Source organism: Talpa europaea (genome assembly GCF_964194135.1).
Source record: "Talpa europaea genome assembly, chromosome: 16".
Classification (NCBI taxonomy): Eukaryota; Metazoa; Chordata; class Mammalia; order Eulipotyphla; family Talpidae; genus Talpa; species Talpa europaea.
Genome location: NC_140084.1, coordinates 50,451,523 through 50,471,864, shown reverse-complemented (window position 1 = coordinate 50,471,864; position 20,342 = coordinate 50,451,523). Strand labels below are relative to the sequence as shown.

At 54.6% G+C, this 20,342-nt stretch overlaps 1 protein-coding gene and 1 pseudogene across 2 annotated transcripts in view; one reads left to right on the top strand and one right to left on the bottom strand.

Moving 5' to 3' along the window:
- LOC311186160 (leukocyte immunoglobulin-like receptor subfamily A member 5) overlaps positions 1 to 20,342 on the bottom strand; it is a 100,444-nt pseudogene that overhangs the window by 73,806 nt on the left and 6,296 nt on the right. The gene's annotated exons all lie outside the window — the stretch shown is intronic.
- LOC311186708 (leukocyte immunoglobulin-like receptor subfamily A member 6) lies at positions 1,889 to 19,170 on the top strand (the record flags this gene model as incomplete). The annotated part of the gene is made up of 9 exons (XM_084257858.1): positions 1,889 to 1,961; positions 2,117 to 2,164; positions 2,319 to 2,603; positions 2,752 to 3,054; positions 3,261 to 3,559; positions 3,818 to 3,936; positions 4,008 to 4,133; positions 5,269 to 5,405; positions 18,983 to 19,170. The coding sequence occupies 9 exons, from the start codon at positions 1,889 to 1,891 to the stop codon at positions 19,168 to 19,170; spliced, it is 1,578 nt and encodes a 525-aa protein (XP_084113984.1).

The window sequence follows — 20,342 nt, the reverse complement described above, 5'->3', positions numbered from 1 at the left end:
AAGAAAAATGCAAAAAGTCATTTTTCTTTTCTAAATAAGTTATACTTTAAATCTGTATTATTTTATTTGTGAGCTCCGCTTTATTGCCTAAGGACAGTCCGGCGCGCCCCTTCAGAGTCCGTCCCGGCAGACAGGAGGACGGGGCCCGGGCGCCGGAAGGGGCGACGGCAAACACCCAAAGGAGGCCCCGTGACTGCCCAGCGACTGCGTCGGCCACGCTGGGACACCATCCGCGCACCGCAGAGGGGCGGGTCGGGGGGAGGCGGGAGGATGCGACGAGGCAGAGCCCTGGACGATGAGACGGACAGAGGAGCTGAGACTCCGGGAAGTCAGGGAGGAAGGGGGTGGAGAAGCTCCGCGCACCAGGCCGGGAGGGACGGCTGCTCTGTGGTCAGCACCAGCTTCCAACATCCGCCAACCCCCTTTTCTCATCCAGTCTCCTCCTGTGAGGGCCCCCTTGGCACCCCAGGTCGGCAAGGCACCTGCAAGAGCCCCATCCCTGCCCCCTCCCAGCTCACATGCCAGGAGCACCCAGCCCGCCCGCCCTCCTTCCAGGCCCGGCCCACCCCGCAGCCACAGCCGGGGTTCAGGCACCCCCAACTCAGTCTTGTTGTTTCCTAAGACAGGGCCGCGTTCACTGATGAAGGATTTTCCTCTCATGATTTCAGCCTTGTCTGCTGTGGGTCTCCCCTCAGAGCCTTCCTGTAGGCCCCACCGCGCCTAAATACACACAGAGAGTCTCCACTGCTCTTGCGCGGGTCCAATGACCAGGTCGAGCCCAAGTCCCTGACGGCCCCCCTCACCCCACACTCACCCCAGCCTCCACCTCAGGCACACCCTGAGCCACGACCACACTGCGGGTCCTCAGGCCGCTCCTCACTGACCCAGGCCCGTCGGCCCTTGGCCAGCAGCCGTGACGATGACGGCGAGTCCCCGCCCCGGTGTCCCGCGGGCCTGCTGCCCGGGGCAGGGATTCTGCAGGGGCTGCAGGGGGAGCCCACCGCTGCCGGCGCAGGGGCCGTTGGGTCTGTCCCTGGTACTGTCCACAGGTGTCTCCTGCTGTGCGCGCAGGGCCCGGCCTCAGCAGTAGCTCAGACTCGTCGCTGAAGATGTCTGCGTCTGGAGGGGCGCGTCTGACAAGGTGTGCCGGCCGCTGACGCCAGGCCCAGGCCCTGAGCTGCAGTTCTTAGGGTCCCCAGGTTCCCTGCAGAGGACACCCCCCCCCACGCCTGTCTCCCATCTAATCCTGGTCTCCCCTTCTCAGAAGGTCCCCAGGCCACCACTGGGGGGAGACGCACTTCCCACCGAGTCTCACCCTCGCGATCTTCCGTTGCCTGTGGAGTCGTCGAGTGCGGGCAGAGGGTCCCCTGCACAGACACTCTGACCACAGTTGCCACCCGCAGCTCTGGCGTCCAGGGCAGGGCCCGCAGCTACACCCCGGGTCTCCATCGGGACGCGCCAACATGGGCGATCGCCGGGAGGGAAGACGTGCCCACAAGGGGCAGGACGGAAAGTGAGGCAGCACTCGCGGGGTTCTGCAAGGCAGAGTCAGACGGAGCTGAGATGGTCTCGTCTCAACGCTGCCGCCCGCTCGCCTCCGCCCTGGCCAGGGCCCTCCCAGGACAGCCTGTCAGAGGCGGGGCGTGTGGGGTCTGCTGGACCCACAACTCTCTGGGAGGCCCAGAGCTCCCCTCTCCCCGTGCCCCTCAGGAAAATCAGTGGGAGGCCCCTCAAGGACTGTTCCCCTTCCTGTGAGACCGCAGATGAGGAACCCCTGCCTTGTCACATGACATAGAACTGGTCACACCTTCTGGGGGTGCCTGTCCTGCCAGGATCTGTCTGCCCTGCCGGGCTCTGTGGACTCTCATCGTCTACACCACTGGGGGCCATGGGAGGCAGCACCCCCACCCCGATCCTCACAGCCCTTCTCTTCCTGGGTGAGCTTCAGGGGAAAATAGGGGGTGAGTCTGACCTGAGAGACACCAGGATGCAGGGGCTCTGTGAGGGCAGCTCTCTGGGGAGGGAGGATGTGCTCAGCCCCAGATCTGAGCAGCCCTCAGGGCCCAACCAGGAGCTCCCCATGGGGGGATGCATCTCACAGGCCTCTCTTCCACAGGTCTCTCTTCCGTGACACATCAGGGCCCACGGGAGCAGGTCCAGGCAGGTGAGTGCTCCCCACACCTCCTGCCTCAGCCCAGGGCCCCTGGACAGTGGGGGGAGCACAGTGGTGTGGGCGATGGGACCTGCCTGGAGGGGCTGAGTGACGGCTGGGAAAACTTAGGGAGAGGCGGCCTGACAATCACCGGACTCCTTTGCAGGGACCCTCCCCAAACCCGCCATCTGGGCCGACCCAGGCCCCGTGGTCCCCGTGGGGAGCCCTGTGACCATCTGGTGTCAGTGGTCTCAGCAGGCGCAGGACTACCAACTGTATAGAGAGGGGGGCTCTCTACCCGAGGAGATTAAGACACTTCAGAACTTCAGGAACGGGGTCGGTTTCCTCATCGAATCCATGCATGCCGGCTGGGAGGGATCGTACTGGTGTCATTATCGAAGCCGCCATGACAGGTCAATGGGGAGCAATTACCTGGTCCTGAAAGTGACAGGTAAGAAGGAGCCGGGTGTCTTCCCTTCTCGGGCCCCTTCACCAGCAGAAGGGAAGGAGTGTGGCCTCAGGGGACCTCACCCCTCATGTCTATACCAGAGACATCGGGGTGCTGGGCCCCTTTCCACAGCTTCCTCCTTCTTCTTCAGGAGCGTACCCTGCACCCTCCCTCTCAGCCCAGCCCAGCCCTGTGGTGGCCGCAGGAGGGACCGTGACCCTCGCCTGCAGCTCACAGGGCACATCTGGCACTTTCTATCTGCTGAAGGAGGGAGGCGCTGACCCGCCCCAACCCAAGAGGGGGTCTTGGTACCTTCAGGGGAGACACCAGGCCCTCTTCCCCTTGCGCCCCTTGAGCCCTTCCCATGGGGGCACCTACAGATGTTACCATAATTCCATGTCCTACCCCGACCTGTGGTCCGCGCCCAGCGCCCCTCTGCGTCTCCAGGTCACAGGTGAGGCAGCACCTCTTGTCACGTCCCTCCGGGCCCAGGGACTGGCTAAGCCCGTGTCCCGGGGAGCCAGGGGTGACGTGGGGCCAGTGACGTGGACTCCTGTGTCCAGATCCCAGCGCAGGGGCGTGGGAGGGACGGTGAGAACTCACCGCAGCCCAGTGGGCAATGCGGGGTGACCCTCAGGGCCACTGTCCCCGTGTCCCCAGGAGCGTACGGGGAGCCCTCCCTGTCGGCGCAGCCGGGCCCCCTGGTGCCGTCTGGACACAACCTGACCCTGCGGTGCGGCTCGGGGGCCGGCTTTGGCAGCTTCGCTCTGACCAAGGACGAGGGGCGCACGGGCCCCCAGCGTCTGGACGGGCAGCACAGCCCCGACTTCCCCCTGGGCCCTGTCGCCCGCACCCACGGGGGCCAGTACAGGTGCTACGGGGGACACAACCTCTCCCACGTGTGGTCGGCCCCCAGCGCCCCCCTGGACATCTTGATCGCAGGTGAGGAGCTGCCCTGGGTCCTGATGGGCTGTTGAGGGCCCGGACCCAGGTCACCTTGGGGGTGACTTGTCCAGGGGGAGGGTCCTGGCAGAGGCCGAGATGGACAGTGGTCGAGGGAGCGCGAGCGAGAAAGGGGGTGAGGGGCACAGACATAGAGAGACCCACACAGGAGTGGAGGACCGGGCGTCCCAGAGGCCCCAGAGCAGGACAGGGGCCCTTGGCACAGGGTCAGGGGTGTGGGGTTGGGGGGGTCTCTAACGCCAAACCTCCCCCAGGAAAGGACACAAAACCGTCCCTCTCACCAGCCCGGGCCCACCGTGTCCCCGGGGGAGAACGTGACCCTGCAGTGTCGCTCTGACGCCCGCTCGGACACCTTCTACCTCTCCAAGGAGGGGTCGCCTGCGTCCCCCCAGCGCCTGCGTCTGCAGGACACAGCTGCCCCCTCTAGGCCCTCTTCACCTTCAGGGCTGTGACCTCAGCCCACGGGGGCACCTACAGGTGCTACAGCTCACACAGCGCCTCTCCCTTCCTGCTGTCACACCCTAGTGACCCCCTGTGGCTCCAGGTCTCAGTGAGGAGCCCCCACCCCATGTCCGTGGAGGGTCCAGGCCTTCAGCCTCAGCCTTTTCCAGTAGTTTCTAGAGCGTCGGAAGGAAGACGCATCCAGGGGGGGAACCACAGGTTATGGGGCCACGAGGGTGGGAAAGACAGTGACTCTAACTCCCTCCTGCCTTCCTGCCCCCCCCGCCCCCGCCCCACCCCCCTCCGCGCCCAAGGCCACAGCCATGACTGGCATGTGCAGGGGGAGAGGAGCCGCCGAAGAGGAGGGAGTAGAGGCAGGAGACTGGAGCCTCGCCCTGTCCTGTCCCTGTCCAGCGTCATTTGTCTGCAGCCCTGCACCCTCAGGACACTCAGGCTGCGGGCAGCAGAGGCCTCTTGGCAGGAGGAGACTTGTGCCTCCATCCTCGGCTGGATCCCAGCTTCTCCTTGTTCAGGTTCCCTCTCACAGAAGGGTGTTCCCACCAGACTGCGCATGGAGGTGGCGCTTTAGGGAGGGCGTGACTCAGCCTTGTGGGGGTCACGGTGCCTGCTGGGGGCTGTGGAGGAACCAGAAACAACCCAGCTGACATGGGACAGCTCAGGATTCTCAGCGCTATTTGGTGCTGAGCCCGGGGTCCTGGTCCTTTGCATGTGTGGATCAGCCCAGGCGGGAGCAGGAGGGGCTCACTCAGGTCAGGGGCTGTGGTCGCCCCAGGAGGCTTGAGCAGAGCAGGAATTGGCTGAACCTTCTGGCACTGAGCTCCTTGTTAAAACTTATCCATATCGGGAATCATTGTCCTCTCATCCAAGTCAAGTGCATCCTGGATGTCTAGACTCAGTAAGCTCTGAATTTCCAAGTCTGTGACTTCCTGTGAAAGTAGGAAGTAGACCCCATCCGGGGTCTTCGGTTCACTGCAGTCACGTCCAGTGTCTAGGAACAGTGGTTGTCATTGTCAGGGGGAGGAGCAAGCAGGGCTCCCCCTGGATTTCCATGTGACCAGTTGCAGCCAGATCAGCTCCCCCTGCAGCCATCCTCCATGAGTCCTGCTCGGGGTCAGGGCCCACCTCAGTGTTCCCTGGTGTTTCCCGCTATTCCTGTTGCCAGTTACCAGCTTGTCAGATTTGTCAGGCAGACACCGGGGTGTGGTGTGTTGTGCTCTGACCTCTGTGTGTCTCTCTCCCCCAGGCCCAGTCCGGCCCCCCGGGACTACACGCTGGGGAACCTCCTCCGCCTGGGGGTGGCCGCCTTCCTCCTGCTGGTCCTGGGGGTCCTGCTCTTGGAGGCTCTTCACAGCCACAGGAGGGCCCGAGATGTGGCAGGAGGTGGGCCCAGAGGACCCATAGGCGGATCCATGAATTTTTATGTCCTTTGAACGACTAAATGAACTGCACTGAAAATTGAAATCATCAAACAAAATCAACTCTAGTCCAGCATATTTCTCTCTTCGGTTATTCAAAGAAGTATGGAAGATAAACCCGAACCTTTTTAAAAGAATTAGCCCACTTCTTCAAGCTTTGTGCTTAGATTTTGTACAGGTCTATGTGCTTGGACTCTGTACAAGTTCGGTTACTCCATGAAAGGTCTGTCTGCTTTTCCCCGTCACCCAGCGGCCCTTTGCAGAGGCAAACACCACGGTGGCTTCTTATCCTCACAGACAAATCAAGGATCACGGGGCTGAGGCATCTAGGATCCAGGAGGACGTTCTTGAGGACCCTCTCCCTCCCCTGTTTTTCACACACCTGCTGTCCTACTATGCACTTCACTATTTTTACCTCATGAGATAGTTTATAGCAGCGTATGAAGGGGAGCTTGTGTTTCTCTTCCTCCAGTCACGCTGTCAACACACTAGTTTATCTGACCACACGGTCCTCTGTGGACCGACATGCCTCATCTCATTATGATAACTTTGGGGGTGCATCTACTCTTCCCCGTGCGCACACATCCCTCTCTCCCCCACCAACCACCTGAGCCAGTGCCCGCCCACGCCTCCACCCCTTCTTCCTCCCACTGTCCCTCGGGGAACCAGCACATTTTTTTCACTATGGACAAGATTTTTTTTTTTTTTGCTGTCATTGGAGAGAGTGCGTTTTGTCTCCGTGCTTGTTCTGTCATTCTATTTCGCAGTTCAGGTGGATCTCCCGTATGACTTTCCCATCTGACTTACTCACTCAGTGCAGCGCTGCCAGTTCCATCCGTTCTGTTCCTAAAGGCGCTGCTTCATCTGCTTAATAGCTGCGTCATATGCCGCTGAGCACTTACCCGCCACGTCTGCATCCATCAGGCTGTTGACGGGAGTCACGGTGGGTCACGCCGTGGCCTTTCCAGCCAGCTGCTCTGGACTTCAGAGTGCGTGAGCCTGTTTGTAGCCGTTTTTCTTTTTGGCAAATGATGGAATTTCCATTTTTACTTCCTTAAGAACTTTCCATCTGGTTCCCATGGAGGTGGCAGCTCTTGCATCCCCGTCTTCAGTCTCTGACTGTGTCTCTCCCTCAGCTCTCGGGGCTGTCCCTGGGGTCTCTACTGTGGTTCCTGCCAGGAGGGGCCTCAGACCTGGGACAAGCTTTCTGGCCTCAGCACCACACTTCGGGCTGAGCCTGGCGTTTACTGCGATATTTGGAGTTTTATTAGAAACTATTATTTGAATCTTTCTCTCTCCCCCCCCACTCCAATTCCATTTAAAATCCTTCACACTAAAGAAATAAACGAAAATTGCCTATCTAGGCATCTGCCCATTTTGGATTGGGGTGTATATTAGGGATTAGCCCCTGACATATGATATGGGAACTATCGTCCACCATTCTGCAGGCTCCTCTTTATCTCTGTGATTCTCTTTGAGGTTCAGAAAGTTTCTGGTTTACTTCGTCCTGCTGATTTATCTGCTCCCCTTGCCCTTGCTGCTGGGCTGTGTCCCTGGGGCCGGCTCTGGGCTGTCCTGGAGGGTGTTGCCGTGTGTATTTGAAGTGTTTTATGGTTTCGGTTCTTACATCTTTAATCCACTTTCAATATATTATTGTGTATGGATTCATCTTACAGATGTTTTTCTTCGTCAAACAAACCCACACTTGGTCATAGGCCAGTAGAAAACTTAAAGGTGACCAAGAGACAAAAATCAGCTTCCAATCTAGCAAATAAACAATGAGGTAACATTGACAAATGGGAAAGTAATCTGACCATGAATGTGCTCAGTTCACTCGGTGAGTGGGTTGTAGACAAACAATGATTTAAAGGACAATTTCCCTAAATGCTCAGGTTCTAACCCACTGGCTGTCCCATAAATTTTAGGCCAAAGTCCCAGGAAGGGAGGGGCGTCAGCCCCAGGGGGCAGGAGTGACTTCCCCAGGATGGTGAGGGTGGAGCTGCTGCAAGAAAAAGAAGCCATGAGGGACTGTGAACAGAGAAGCCACACTCAGGCAGGAGAGGCCTGGTCTCCCCTGTGTCCCTGAGTGTCCCCCTGGGCAGTCGTCCGTGACCTTGCCTGACACTCAGGTGGACGGTAGCAGGGGCCTCATGACAGCTCTGCAGGCAGCAGGGTCCCTCCCTAAGCAACTCCAGGGACTGGGGACCCTGTCCAGAGTGAGACCACAGGATGTGCTGATGGATGGGCAGAGGGTGAGGACACCCAGGAGAGGCTCTGAGGGAGGACGTGCCCTGGGTCTCCCTTCCCAGGAAGGGCCATCTCAGGAAGCACCAGTTCAATTTGCTGTTCCCATGAACCAGAGCTGGGCCCTGAGGACAGTTCTGTAACAGGGTGGTCCCCAGGAAAGGGGGAGGTTCCAGGTTTCCTGCCCCACCCAAGGGAGGGTGGAGCTGAGCAGGGAGAGAAGAAGCTGCAGAGGAGACTGAGGAAAGAAGGAAGCAGGATGGAGCCAGAAGGAGACCTGGAGGAGGCTCATGGAGCCTAGAGACATGTGAAGAAACTGCGCTTGTCTATTGGTCCGACGGGGTGACACAGATGTGGGTGAGACCTGTGGGGAGGTGACAGTGGCAGCTTTTATCTTGATTTTGCTCTTTTCCTTCCGGGCTTGTCCGGTTGTTTCTGGCCCTTTTCTGTGGGTCCCCACTGGAAGATGCTTTAGACATGTGGCAGGCTTTGGGGCCTTGCTCTGGGCCAATCCCATTTGGATGGAGTTTTACCCACGAGGGGACGGGCAACTTTGGGTGCTTGATTTAGAAACTAGATACTTTGCCTTTCCTGTCTTGTTTCCTAATTGTATTAAAGTTCCTTCCCATTAAAAGTCTCATGTTTTGTGTTGATGCGGCGGATGGCAGAACCTATTTAGAGCAGGCAGGTTTGCAGGGTCTGGAGTGCCCCTCTCCCTGTCCTGTAACAGATTTGGCGCCCAACATGATTTAGGACAGAGCCATCTGTGATTAGTCAGCCCCATTGGGAACTTGGGCTTCCCTTGGCACTGGCTACCATAAGCGCAAATGTGATTTTTGGTTTCTCTGGTGTGTTTGTATCATATGTAGATTTGCTGTTGAAAAACTGGCTTGGGCTTTGTGAAGATCTGTGTGTCTCTATGTGATTTGTTTGTAGTGACTTCCTAAGACATTTGATTTTGTGGAAATTGTTCTGTGCAACAGTTTTACTCAAGATTAGGCTGTACGTTGGACCATGTGGCCAGATCAAAGATGGTATCTGAGACCACTTGGCAGGCTCTTGTAAAATTCAGAGGTTCTTGTTGCTAGGACTTTGGAAATTTTTTTTTTCTTTCTTTTTGTAATCTCTGCTGTCTCATTAGCATTTCTAAAAGCAAAAATGATTCTTCAGTGACATGTTGCTTTGTCTTTGACTACTTCCTGACCTCTGCCTGAGGGGTTTTGCAAGTCAACTGTGGAGCAGTGGTGTTTAAATTAGCAAATGTATGCCTGGGTGTTAACAAAAGTTAACTGGTAAGTGCTGGTAGCCTTGATGGATTCTTGGAGATAACTTGAATTTTTGCAAAGTCTGTATCAGAAAAATTAACAAGATTTTGTCTGAGTATGAAAGGATTTGCTACTGTGAATTTTGTCTACACAATTTGTTTTGGGCATGTTTGCCATTTTGAATCCTGGATTTGTTCAATCACTAGTGTAAGACAAGATTCTAAGTTTCTGCTTCCTACTGAGGAAGGTCTGTTATGGAAAGCACTCTTTAGGGTGCATCGTGTAACTGTACCAGGCTTTCATGCCTGTGTTGTTGTTGTCGCTCCCTAGTGTGAGGGAGGTGTCATCTGTGCTTAGATGTTGAATCTGCTCTTTCAGCTTCTGTCCCAGAGTGGCTAACAGAAGGAAGGAGATGACTCCTTTTAATTGAAAGTTAATTACTGATATTTTGATTTTGCTTTTTCAGGTTCTATTCCAGGAAACGCACGGACTGCCTGCTTGGTGGCTAACAAGAGATGACTCCTTTTACTTAAAAGTGAACTGTTACTTTTGCTCTTTCAGTTGCTGTACAGTATACCCCAGGATTGACTTCTAATAAAAAGTCTTCAACACTAAAACCCCTAACGTGATAAACAAGGTCATGTAAGTCTTCTGATTAATAAAACTTTTCCTTCCTATTTCCAAAGTCTTAGGTTTGTAGGATAACAACTGGAAACTGTTTTCTGCCAGCAACACTCCACATTTTTTTTTTTGACTTTGACCTTTTTTTCTGAGCCTATGGAGTAAAACTGCAGTTACATAAGATATTCCACATGGCATAACTAAAAAAACTGTCATTGTCTATATGTTGTTTGTCTGTATGTCCTTCTTTCTGTCTTGGCCTCGAGAGGTTGAAAAATTGGTATATACATGGTGCCCATAGACGTTGGGAAAAAAAAGTCTCCAGTTATGAGAAAAACACAAAGGTTATGGTTTCATTGTTAACATTGAACTATTGAACGAAGCCGGTGCCTTCATAGAGATTGAACATTGTTGTTTCTGTTATTTTTCCTGATATTTATGGCAAAGCTGCCCAGAAATCTAAATTCAAGCACAAATTTGGTAGCCTGTCATTTGGCTGATGCAAGGATATTTTGTGGAACCTCAGTAGAGCTCCTGGGACACTCCACAAAGTTTCTCCCTTTCCTCCTGGGAAGGCATTAGATAAATTTGTTCTATTTGGCTTCCCCAGTGAAGTAACACTGGAAGGGAAGCATCATCACTTGGGAAAATGGTAAAACTTTGGCATGTACAGAAAGGTTAACACTGGTTTTCTAAAATGTGTATAAAACCTCTCAGTACCTGATCTGTATGTAAATTGTCAATGGGGACTGTCACCTTGTACTATTGTACACCTCGATTGTTTATTGACAGAAATTGTTTCTGAAAAATAGGGAGAAAAGACCTCAACAGATTCCTATTGATGGAACTGTTGAGAGTACAAATTTCCTACACAGGACTGAATACACCTGGTATTTTCTAAGTTTTCTTTGACATAATGCTGGTAATTTTTTGCATTTTGTTCTGAATCCACAAAGGTTTTTTTTGTTTGGAGTGACCAGCACCTGCAGCAAGGTTGCGTTTTTTTTTCCAGCAAAGCTAACTTGTGTCACATTTACCCCACCTTGAAACCAACACAGCAACAAATAGTGGTAGTAATTTCTTTTTTGCTACTTATCTCAGAGTCTGTTTTTGCATAACTTCCATAGGGATTTTGTCTGCTTAAACTAAAAAAAAATTGGACATGAGATTCATTGTGTGGCTTTGTGTGGAGTTCTTCCAGAAAGTTGAAGCAGAGCTGAACCAAGAAGAGGAGAACCTGTTTGCTTTGTTCGTAGGGTTCCAGAGACCTCCAAAGAAGGTGAGGAAGCTGCCTCCATTGGCAGGACTGGACAACCCGGCCAACAAAAAAGTCCTGTACCCTCGAGAAGAGGAAAGCCCAGGTGGAGTCTGATGAGACCAGCTTTGTTCCTGAAGCCTGCATGGACCGGATGCCAACGGTTCGCTCTGACCCTATATGGAGTCTTCCAACAACGCCAGCTAAAAATGCTGTTTAGTTATTCTGCCCTGTGATTTTATGCAAAAATAGGTAAAATGGTTTAAAAGTAGATTTAGTTTGCAAACTTTTGCTGTGCTGTTAAAAAGTTTGGGCTCGAGGTTGAGAGAATTCGTTTTTGCGTAAGTTGAACCAATTTTAAGATTTTGTTCCCCTGTGATTTTGATAGGTTTGCTGTCTTGTTTAGCTAATGCTCCAGATTTTTTTTCCTTTTGGCTTGGATAATGGACTATCTTCCAGCAATGGAAACTCTCATCCTGGACATTCATGGACAGTGCTGCTGACTAATTGTTGCTTCTCTTACACACACTGTAACCCTGAAAAGAGACTGTCTCCTAAGACCACACCCTGAGATCTGTGCCACCATAGATATGGCGGAATAAAAATTAAAAGGGGAGATTGTAACAGGGTGGTCCCCAGGAAAGGGGGAGGTTCCAGGTTCCCTGCCCCACCCAAGGGAGGGTGGAGCTGAGCAGGGAAAAAAGAAGCTGCAGAGGAGACTGAGGAAGGAAGGAAGCAGGATGGAGCCAGAAGGAGACCTGGAGGAGGCGCGTGGAGCCGAGACACGTGATGAAACTGCGCTTGCCTTTTGGTTGTGGGCGGGGTGACACAGGTGAGACCTATGGGGAGGTGACAGTGGCAGCTTTTATCTTGATTTTTGCTCTTTTCCTTCTGGGTTTCTGGTTGTTTCTGACCCTTTTCTGTGGGTCCCCATGGAGGATGCTTTAGACTGTGGCAGGCTTTGGGGCCTTGCTCTGGGCCAATGCCATCTGGATGGAGTTTTACCCACGAGGGGACGGGCAACTTTGGGTGCTTGATTTAGAAACTAGATTCTTTGCCGTTCCTGTCTTGATTCCTAGTTGTATGGAAGTTCCTTCCCATTAAAGTCTCATATGCTTTGTGTTGATGCGGCCGAGGGCAGAACCCATTTAGAATAGGCAGGTTTGCAGGGTTTGGGCTGCCCCTCTCCCTGCCCTGTAACTGTTCCTCTTCCTGTGGGAGATGACTTGACAACCCGTGACAGGAAGGACCAGCGTTCAGTGTCCCCACTCTGTGTGTCCCTCCTGCCGGCACCCTGGACCCTCCATCTGCACAGCCAGGTCACGGAGAGGACGCCATGACCCCCAGCCTCACGGCCCTGCTCTGCCTGGGTGAGTGTGAGGAGGGAGGGCGCCCTGGTCTGGAGGCCCCATGCCAGGCCTGGTCTGTCAGGGGACCCAGGACTCGGGAGGCTCCGGGAGGAGGCTCTGTCAGGACTCGGGGCAGGCCTCTCACTGGCCTCTCTTCCAGGGCTGAGTGTGGGCCCCGGGACCCCAGAGCAGACAGGTGAGTCTGTGCTCAGGTGTCCCGGGTCCCGCCTCCTCACTGGGGAGGGGCCACCCCTGGCAGCTGGGGTGGAGACAGCAGGTCTAGGGTGATGGAGGGGACGTCTGGGAGGCTCTGGGCTGGGGGCTGGGAACTGGGGTGGGGTTGCCTGTGACCAGCCTCTGATTCCTTCCAGGGGCCCTGCCCAAACCCACCCTCTGGGCTGAGCCAGGCTCTCTGATCCCCGGAGGGAACCTGTGACCATCTGGTGTCAGGGGACCCTGGGGGCCCAGGAGTTCCGTCTGTATAAAGAGGGAAGCTCAGTGCCCTGGGACAGAGGGACCCCACTGATGCCCGGGGACAAAGCCCGGTTCCGCATCCCATTCCTGTCAGTGGACTATGCAGGGAGATATCACTGTGATTATGGCAGCCCCGCTGGCCTAGGGGTTAAGTCTCAGCACTATAACCACTATAGCCTGAGTTCAATGCCCAGCCAGGGAGCTGACCCACATGGTGCAGCAGACCTCTCCTGTCTCCCCGCTGCTCCCCTCTGCAGTGCATTTCAGTAGATCCGCCTGTTCTGCTCCCTACTCTGTCTCTGATGAATCCTCCCAACAGCCCCCCCCACTGCACCTCTGGTCTACACCCCAGTTCTTCACAGCCAAAAAAAAAAAAAAAAAGCAGAGAGGCAAAGTCACTTTCCCAAATACACAGAGCTGGCAAGAGGCAGGTTGAAGTTTTGCAAAGAATTTGGAGTGACCCCAAGTCTGCTAGCTTTTGTTCATACCCAGCAGCTGTGTCCTGCACTGGTCTGGTAAGAGACAGTCTTGGGAGGGTAGGGAGAGCTCACGTTATATCACACCCTGGTCTGTTCTGTGGCTGCCATGCTGTGTGTGGGAGGGGCCAGCATCCTGAGGATCTGAATTCCATCTCTGTTCAAGACGCACGGCAGTCTGAATCAATATCAACGCATTCTCTGACTGAATATTATGTCAGAATACTGCATGGAGGCTATTTTGGACTCAGTTTATGCAAACTTGCCAACGGAACACCCTCAAAGAGTGAAAGATATGGCTCCCGTAGACTCTGACCATGGTGCTGAACAAGAATTTAATGGCGAGGCCCCAGTCAGCACAGTGGACAGCAACAGCAGAACCCTCTCTCCTGGAGTTGGGTACTGCTGGGTACAATAGGGTGGGTGTCTCATTTTGGGGGACACTAGGGGTTGTAGTGAGTGATGCCACTTCCACTCCTATCCCTCGAATCCTGGACTTGTGAATGAATCGGGATTATTGCAAAACCAGCACCATATAGTCAATGCTGACTGTGTGTAATATACAGTTGTTCCTTGTAGAGACCCTGGCATCAACCCTGCAAGGTACTGTCACCTCGTTGACACTGTGACAGAGTTTCTCGTGGGGCTTCCCACTGTTCTGTCAAGCCAGTCCTCAGGACACATGACCAGTGAATCCCATGAGCGTGGGTGCGTTGCCCCACTTTTTTGGGAATTGAGTTCCTTGGTCAGAAGCAATGCTGTGTGGGATAGCATAGTTGCAAACAAGCTGTTCTATCAGTCTGATGATAGTAGTTTTGGCAGCAGCATTGGGTGTAGGAGAGACAAGCATATAGGATGAAGCACTGCCCCTTCCATGATGAAGAGTCCATTGTCATCAATCCGCCACTGGGTGGCTGCCTGATCACCCCTGGGAACGTTGCCACACCAGGGCTCAGGGTGGTCTCTGCTGCTGCAGACTGGACACTCAGTGGTGTCTGTCGCAGGCCAGCCTGGTGAGTAGAAGTCTATTTTGCTGAGCCTCTGTAACCAGAAGGCTGGAGTTCAGGCCACCTGTCACTGCCAAATGCCAATAAAGTGGAAACAGGAATTGAATATTTAAGATGCTCTTCAATCTGGCAGCTGGCGACCGGGAAGATGGGGGTAACACCCTAAAGAAGCCGCCTTCGCATTTCATCTACAGCTGGCTCTTTACAGTGCGCTGACCAAAGGCAGTCGGGCAGTGGGCAGGCTTCTCTGCTGCCAGGAGCTGGTGATGTCCACCCAGAGTTCCTTATCGCCCTCCTGGACACTGGCCTCAGGCTCGGCCCCCGGTGCTGAGGCTGGCCTGCAGATAGCACTGCTCCCCACACCCCTCCAGACATGTCCTCGGGCCGGAAAATTAGCTCAGAGCAGACAGGCCATAAACAATGGGTGTGCAGATTTCCTACTATGCATTCTCCCACCCCCCCCCCTTATTGAGGTGACATCGGTTTACAACACTGTATATGATTTAGGGGGTTATGTTCATACCTCATCAGATGTATGTTTCCATCCCACCCCCACCATCCAAGCACCCAGATTCCTCTACCCTAGACCATGGCATCCCCTCAACCTTTGTTCCCACGCTGTCCCCCCTTCCTTCCAAATATAAATTTCTCTTGTATGTTTGAGCTTCCTCCACACTGCCTGGCCCACAGCTCCCAAAATGCTTGAATTTCCTAAGTGTTGACTTTCCTGAGTGAGCAAGGTGTCTTTTGTTACTGCAAATGAGGTGGTTTTAAGTCCCACTTAAGGGTGGAGGCAGATTGCCAGAGAACCAACCTTGTGATCAGAGGGTTAGTATTTCTCATCCTCCACACCCTGATCTCCTAGGAGGGAAGAAGGGCCGGAAGTTGAATCAATGGCCAGTGGACAACTATTTAATCATTCTCATGCCTGAGTTATGATGCCCCCATAAAAATCCAAGAGAAGGAGATTCAGAGAAATCCCAGGCTGGAGACCTTTGGAGAGCTGAGGACCGTGGTACAGGGGCACAGAGGGTGGTACAGAGAGGGCACAGAGCTCTGCAACATCCCCCCGTCCCTTGTCCTGTGCATCTCTTCATCTGGCTCTTCCTGAGTATGTTCTCTTGTAGCAAGTAAACCAGGGATCTAGCATGTAAGTGGCTTTCCTGAGTTCTCTAGAGCCACTCTAGCCAATTAATTGGACGCAAAGAAGGAGTCATGGAAACTATGGCAGTCTAATTAATACTGGGGCGAAAGAATTCATCAGAGACAGAGTGGAAGACGAAGCAGGTTGACTTACTGAAATGCCCTGAGAGGGAGCGGGGTGAGATGGGAGATACCCTTCCGCCTGCGAAGAGAGATTTGAGGGTCTCTTTTGTACTCTGTTTTCATGGAACTTTCCAACTTGGGCATGGCTTTGCACTAGTTATCTGCTGGGATGTCTGGTCTTGGGCACCGGTCTTCAGTAGGGAATGTGCCCTGGTCCTGCTTCTGCATTCCGGGAGCTGGTCTGCTGTTTCTGGTGAGGCCGTGGGTCTTATGGCCCGATTTCCATGGCAACCGTATAGCTTGCCTTCTCTATTCAAGCCTCCTGAACTTGCCTGCTGGGCAAGGAGTGGGGACTTAGTGGGTCCTTGGGGCTACTAGGGGGGTAATGGGCTTCACAGATAGCCCCTGAATCACACCCTGATACGGGGGCTTCGCCCAGACCAGGGTGCAGCTGCCCTGGTGGCTGTGACCCCAGAACCTCCCTTGTGGTGGACAGAGAGCAGTTCCCCAGGTTCTACTTTTCCTCCCCCGCACCAGGCCGCAGTGTCCAGTCCACACAGACACCGTGACTCACACCTGGCGCCTCACGCCCTCTCCCTGACCCGCTGCACTGAACCCGCGGGGCCCGTGGTGTGCAAAGCGACCGACCCCTCTTCCTTTCCGCGTCCCTCCGTTATTGGATCTGTCCTCGCTGAACTGCCCACCGTCTTATTCAGGTATTCGCTGACGCTCCCTGGCTGCTCACAAAGGTGCCCCAGGCTCTCCCAGCAAAGAAACACCGGGACCTGCAGACCACGACTCCGGGCGCCACCGACTGTGCCGTCCAGGATGTCGGGTCGCGGCGCCCTGGCTAGGAGAGCCCCGAGTCGCTGTGATGGGAGGTGGGTGTTCACGGGGTCAGACCCTGAACTGCTCGGCTTAAAACGGAACCTTACCCGGGGAGCCACTAGGGGGCGCAAGTGTCTCCTGCTCACTTCAAAGAAAAGCTAGAAACCTGTTGCAGAAGGCCTGCTGTTAGCGTTCAGTTGCGTTTTATTCTTTTTTAAAAAGACTTATTTATGTATGCAAGAGCTGGGGTGTAAGGCAGAGGTATGGGGGTGAGAGGAGACAGAGTGGGGAGCAGAACAGGGCAATCTACCGAAATCCACTGCTGAGGGGAGCAGTGGGGAGACAGGAGAGGTCTGCTGCGCCATGTGGGTAGCTCCCGAGCAGGGGCTCGAACTCGTGCTGCAGTGGCTGCGGACAGCTCCATAGTGCTGATGTGTAACCCCTCCCGCCACCAGGGAGGCCCCTCTGTTGCATTTTAAAAGACTATTTAAACATGAAGCCTCAAAGCAGCTGTTACTATCGTGCAAATGCTGTTTGGTTCCGTCCAAACACTCCCATCTAGTCCTTGCACACACTCTCCATGGCACATCTTAATCTTGATTCTGTTTGGGCCTATCTGGTGGCTCAGGGGTTGTGTTAGCGTTATCAAGGTGTCGCCAGCCACTGCGGCCTGAGTTCCATCCCCAGCCGGGGAGCTGACCCACATGGCACAGCAGAAAGACTACACAGCAGTGCCCAGTGGCACAAAAAACACGCTTGCAGGTGGTTGTGCACTTTGACTTGATCTGATCTCTTACCAAAACCTGGAGCTGCAGATAAAGTGAACAGCTGATGCTGCTTTAAAGTCAAATTACTCAAAATTTGAGGAATTCAAAAGCAGGATCCTGGTTTAGTCAGGAATCCTCTATGGAGTTCCAAAGCGGCTTGCTGAAGAGAGACTGGGCTGTTATTAGCCCTCTCTGAGATCGGAGAGAAGGCGCCCGGAGCTGAGGAGCCAGCTTGGAATGGGAGCTGAGTGCAGGGTGGTCAGCAACTGGGCAACGGAGGGACCAAAGGCAACGATATCGTGCACAAAATTTAAAGAAACACCAGAGAATGGCTGATTCCTCCCCAGCTGTGCACATTCATCACTGTTTTGTTTCCTGACAAGCAACATTTTGCAGCTCCCTTTGAACTGCCCTTTCACTTAAAAACCCACAAAGGCTTCCCTCCCACCTCACGCCTCCTCAGGAACCACTGGTGGCTTCTACCCTGTTCGGCTGAGCCCCGCCCTCTCCCCAAGCTCGCTGTGTCCGACACCCCCTCCCCATTGCATGCCCTCTGCCCTGGGGACATGGTGTCTGGAGAAGGCGAGAGTCCGCCAGAGCGTGGCTGCCACTTCCCTCCTGTGTCTGGGACTCCAGGCTGGTGTGCCTCTCGGGAAGGGCTGTGCTTGCTGAGCAGGCTGCTCTGCCCGCAGACCCAGGCCCGCAGCACGTGAGGCCGCCTGCCCGGCAGCCATGGGTCCAGCCCTGCAGGCACTCCCAGTGCTGTTCCTCTTCAGCGCGTTCCCAGCCTCGGAGTAGCAGTTGAAATTAGGAGGTTCGAGAGCGTGAAACTCCTCCTGTCCCAGCTCATCCTGTCCCCCACTAACCCGCGGGATCCTGACCAGAGCTACAAGAGCTCACCCGGCTAAGGGGGTTGGGGGGCGCCGGGATCCAGAACTGGGGTTAACAGCCCGCGCTTTCTGAAAAAGGAGACGTCACAGGTCCTGTGTGGGACCCTGGAGAGCAGCCCTTGGAAGGAGCTGTCCTGCCTGCTGCCCGCTCGCGGGGTGCGGCCTCAGAGCGGGGGCGGCGCCGCCCACCGTGTCCTCTTCCCGCGGTGGCCGCCCAGCTCCGTCCACTCCGCCTCCACGCAGCCCGGGTCGGGCAGGAAAATCCTCGTGATTCTGAAACTCAGGCCCTGCCCTGCCCTGTTTCGGGGGGGAGGAAACGGAGTCCTATTTTGCTGTTGCCATTTTGGGCTCTTACCACCAGCCTTCACCGTTCTTCCTACTGTGCCTTGGCCCTGGGGTGCTGTTAACTCATCCCTTATCACAGCTATTTTCAGGGTGACACCCAGTCAGCAACTGTCTCCTCTAGGACCGCCCCACCGGCCTTCTGGGCCGCGCTGTCCTGTCCGTGTGCGCAGACTCTTCCCTCGCGCGCGGATCGGAGGGTGAATTCTCACCGCTGCCGTCGGGAATGGACTTGCCGGGAGCTGCAGCGAGAGCGCGTCGTGCTGCCAACTCGACCATGAGAGACGAGCTCATGTTGGATGGGACACCCTCTTTCCTAACTTGTTCTGTCTCTCTCTAAAACCCTAACAAAACCTGAGACACCCTCCCTGCCCTCCCTGGGGTCTTAGCTGGACATGGGGTCAGGGAGTGCAGAGTGCACCCCATGGTGTGGCGCTCAGTCCCCTGGAGTCTCTGAGGGGCTGTGAGTGATGAGACGGAGAGGAGGTACTTCAGGTGTCGCTAAAGGAGAAGGCGGGCACAGGGGACAGGGGACAGGCCTTCCCACCAGTCCAGGAACCTGGACCCAGAGCGGTGTCCCCTGGGGAAGCATTAGAGAGCACAGGGCCCCAGTGGATGAGGATAGCCAGGGGCAGAGGAGTCTGCAGCCCCGCAGGGAGGGGCAGGTCGGATGGAGAAGGACCCTCCCCACGTTCACCCCGTGTCCTGACGGGAGGTGCCCTGGTCCCCTGCGTGACCTGCGTGTCTCTCTCCCCCAGGCCCAGCCCCGCGCCCCCAGGACTACACGCTGGGGAACCTCCTCCGCCTGGGCGTGGCCGCCTTCCTCCTGCTGGTCCTGGGGGTCCTGCTCTTGGAGGCTCTTCACAGCCACAGGAGGGCCCGAGATGCTGCGGGAGGGGGGCCCAGAGGACCCAGAGGCGGACCCATGAGTCATTATGACCTTTGAAAGACAAATTAACTACATAATTAAAATCATCCAACAAAATCAACTCAGAATTAAAATCATCAAACAAAATCAACCCTAGTCCAGAAAATTTCTCCATTTTGTTATTGAAAAAATAATGGAAGATGCCATGCTCATCTTTAAATAATTAGCCAGTATTTTAAGCTTTAATTTGTGCTTAGATTTTGTACACGTCTATGTGCTTGGACTCTGTACAAGTTCGGTTACTCCATGAAAGGTCTGTCTGCTTTTCCCCGTCACCCAGCGGCCCTTTGCAGAGGCAAACACCACGGTGGCTTCTTATTCTCACAGACAAATCAAGGATCACGGGGCTGAGGCACCTGCGATCCAGGAGGACATTCTTGAGGACCCTCTCCCACCCCTATTTTTCACACACGTGCTGTCCTACTATGCACAGTGCTATTTTTTACCTCATGAGATAGTTTATAGCAGCGTATGAAGGGGAGCTTGTGTTTCTCTTCATCCAGTCACGCTGTCAACACTGTAGTTTATCTGACCACACTGTCCTCTGTGGACCGACATGCCTCATCTCATTATGATAACTTTGGGGGTGCATCTACTCTTCCCCGTGCGCACACATCCCTCTCTCCCCCACCAACCACCTGAGCCAGTGCCCGCCCACGCCTCCACCCCTTCTTCCTCCCACTGTCCCTCGGGGAACCAGCACATTTTTTTCACTATGGACAAGATTTTTTTTCCTCTGTACTTTGTGTGTGTGTGTGTGTGTGTGTGCGCGCGCGCGTGCGTTTAAAGATTTATTTATGCACACAAGATAGCTTCAACCTGCCTCTTGCTACCTCTGTGAATTTGGGAAAGTGACTTTGCCTCTCTGCTTTTTTTTTTTTTTTTTGGCTGTGAAGAACTGGGGTGTAGACCAGAGGTGCAGTGGGGGGGGCTGTTGGGAGGATTCATCAGAGACAGAGTAGGGAGCAGAACAGGCGGATCTACTGAAATGCACTGCTGAGGGGAGCAGCGGGGAGACAGGAGAGGTCTGCTGCACCATGTGGGTCAGCTCCCTGGCTGGGCATTGAACTCAGGCTATAGTGGTTATAGTGCTGAGACTTAACCCCTAGGCCAGCGGGGCTGCCATAATCACAGTGATATCTCCCTGCATAGTCCACTGTCAGGAATGGGATGCGGAATGGGGCTTTGTC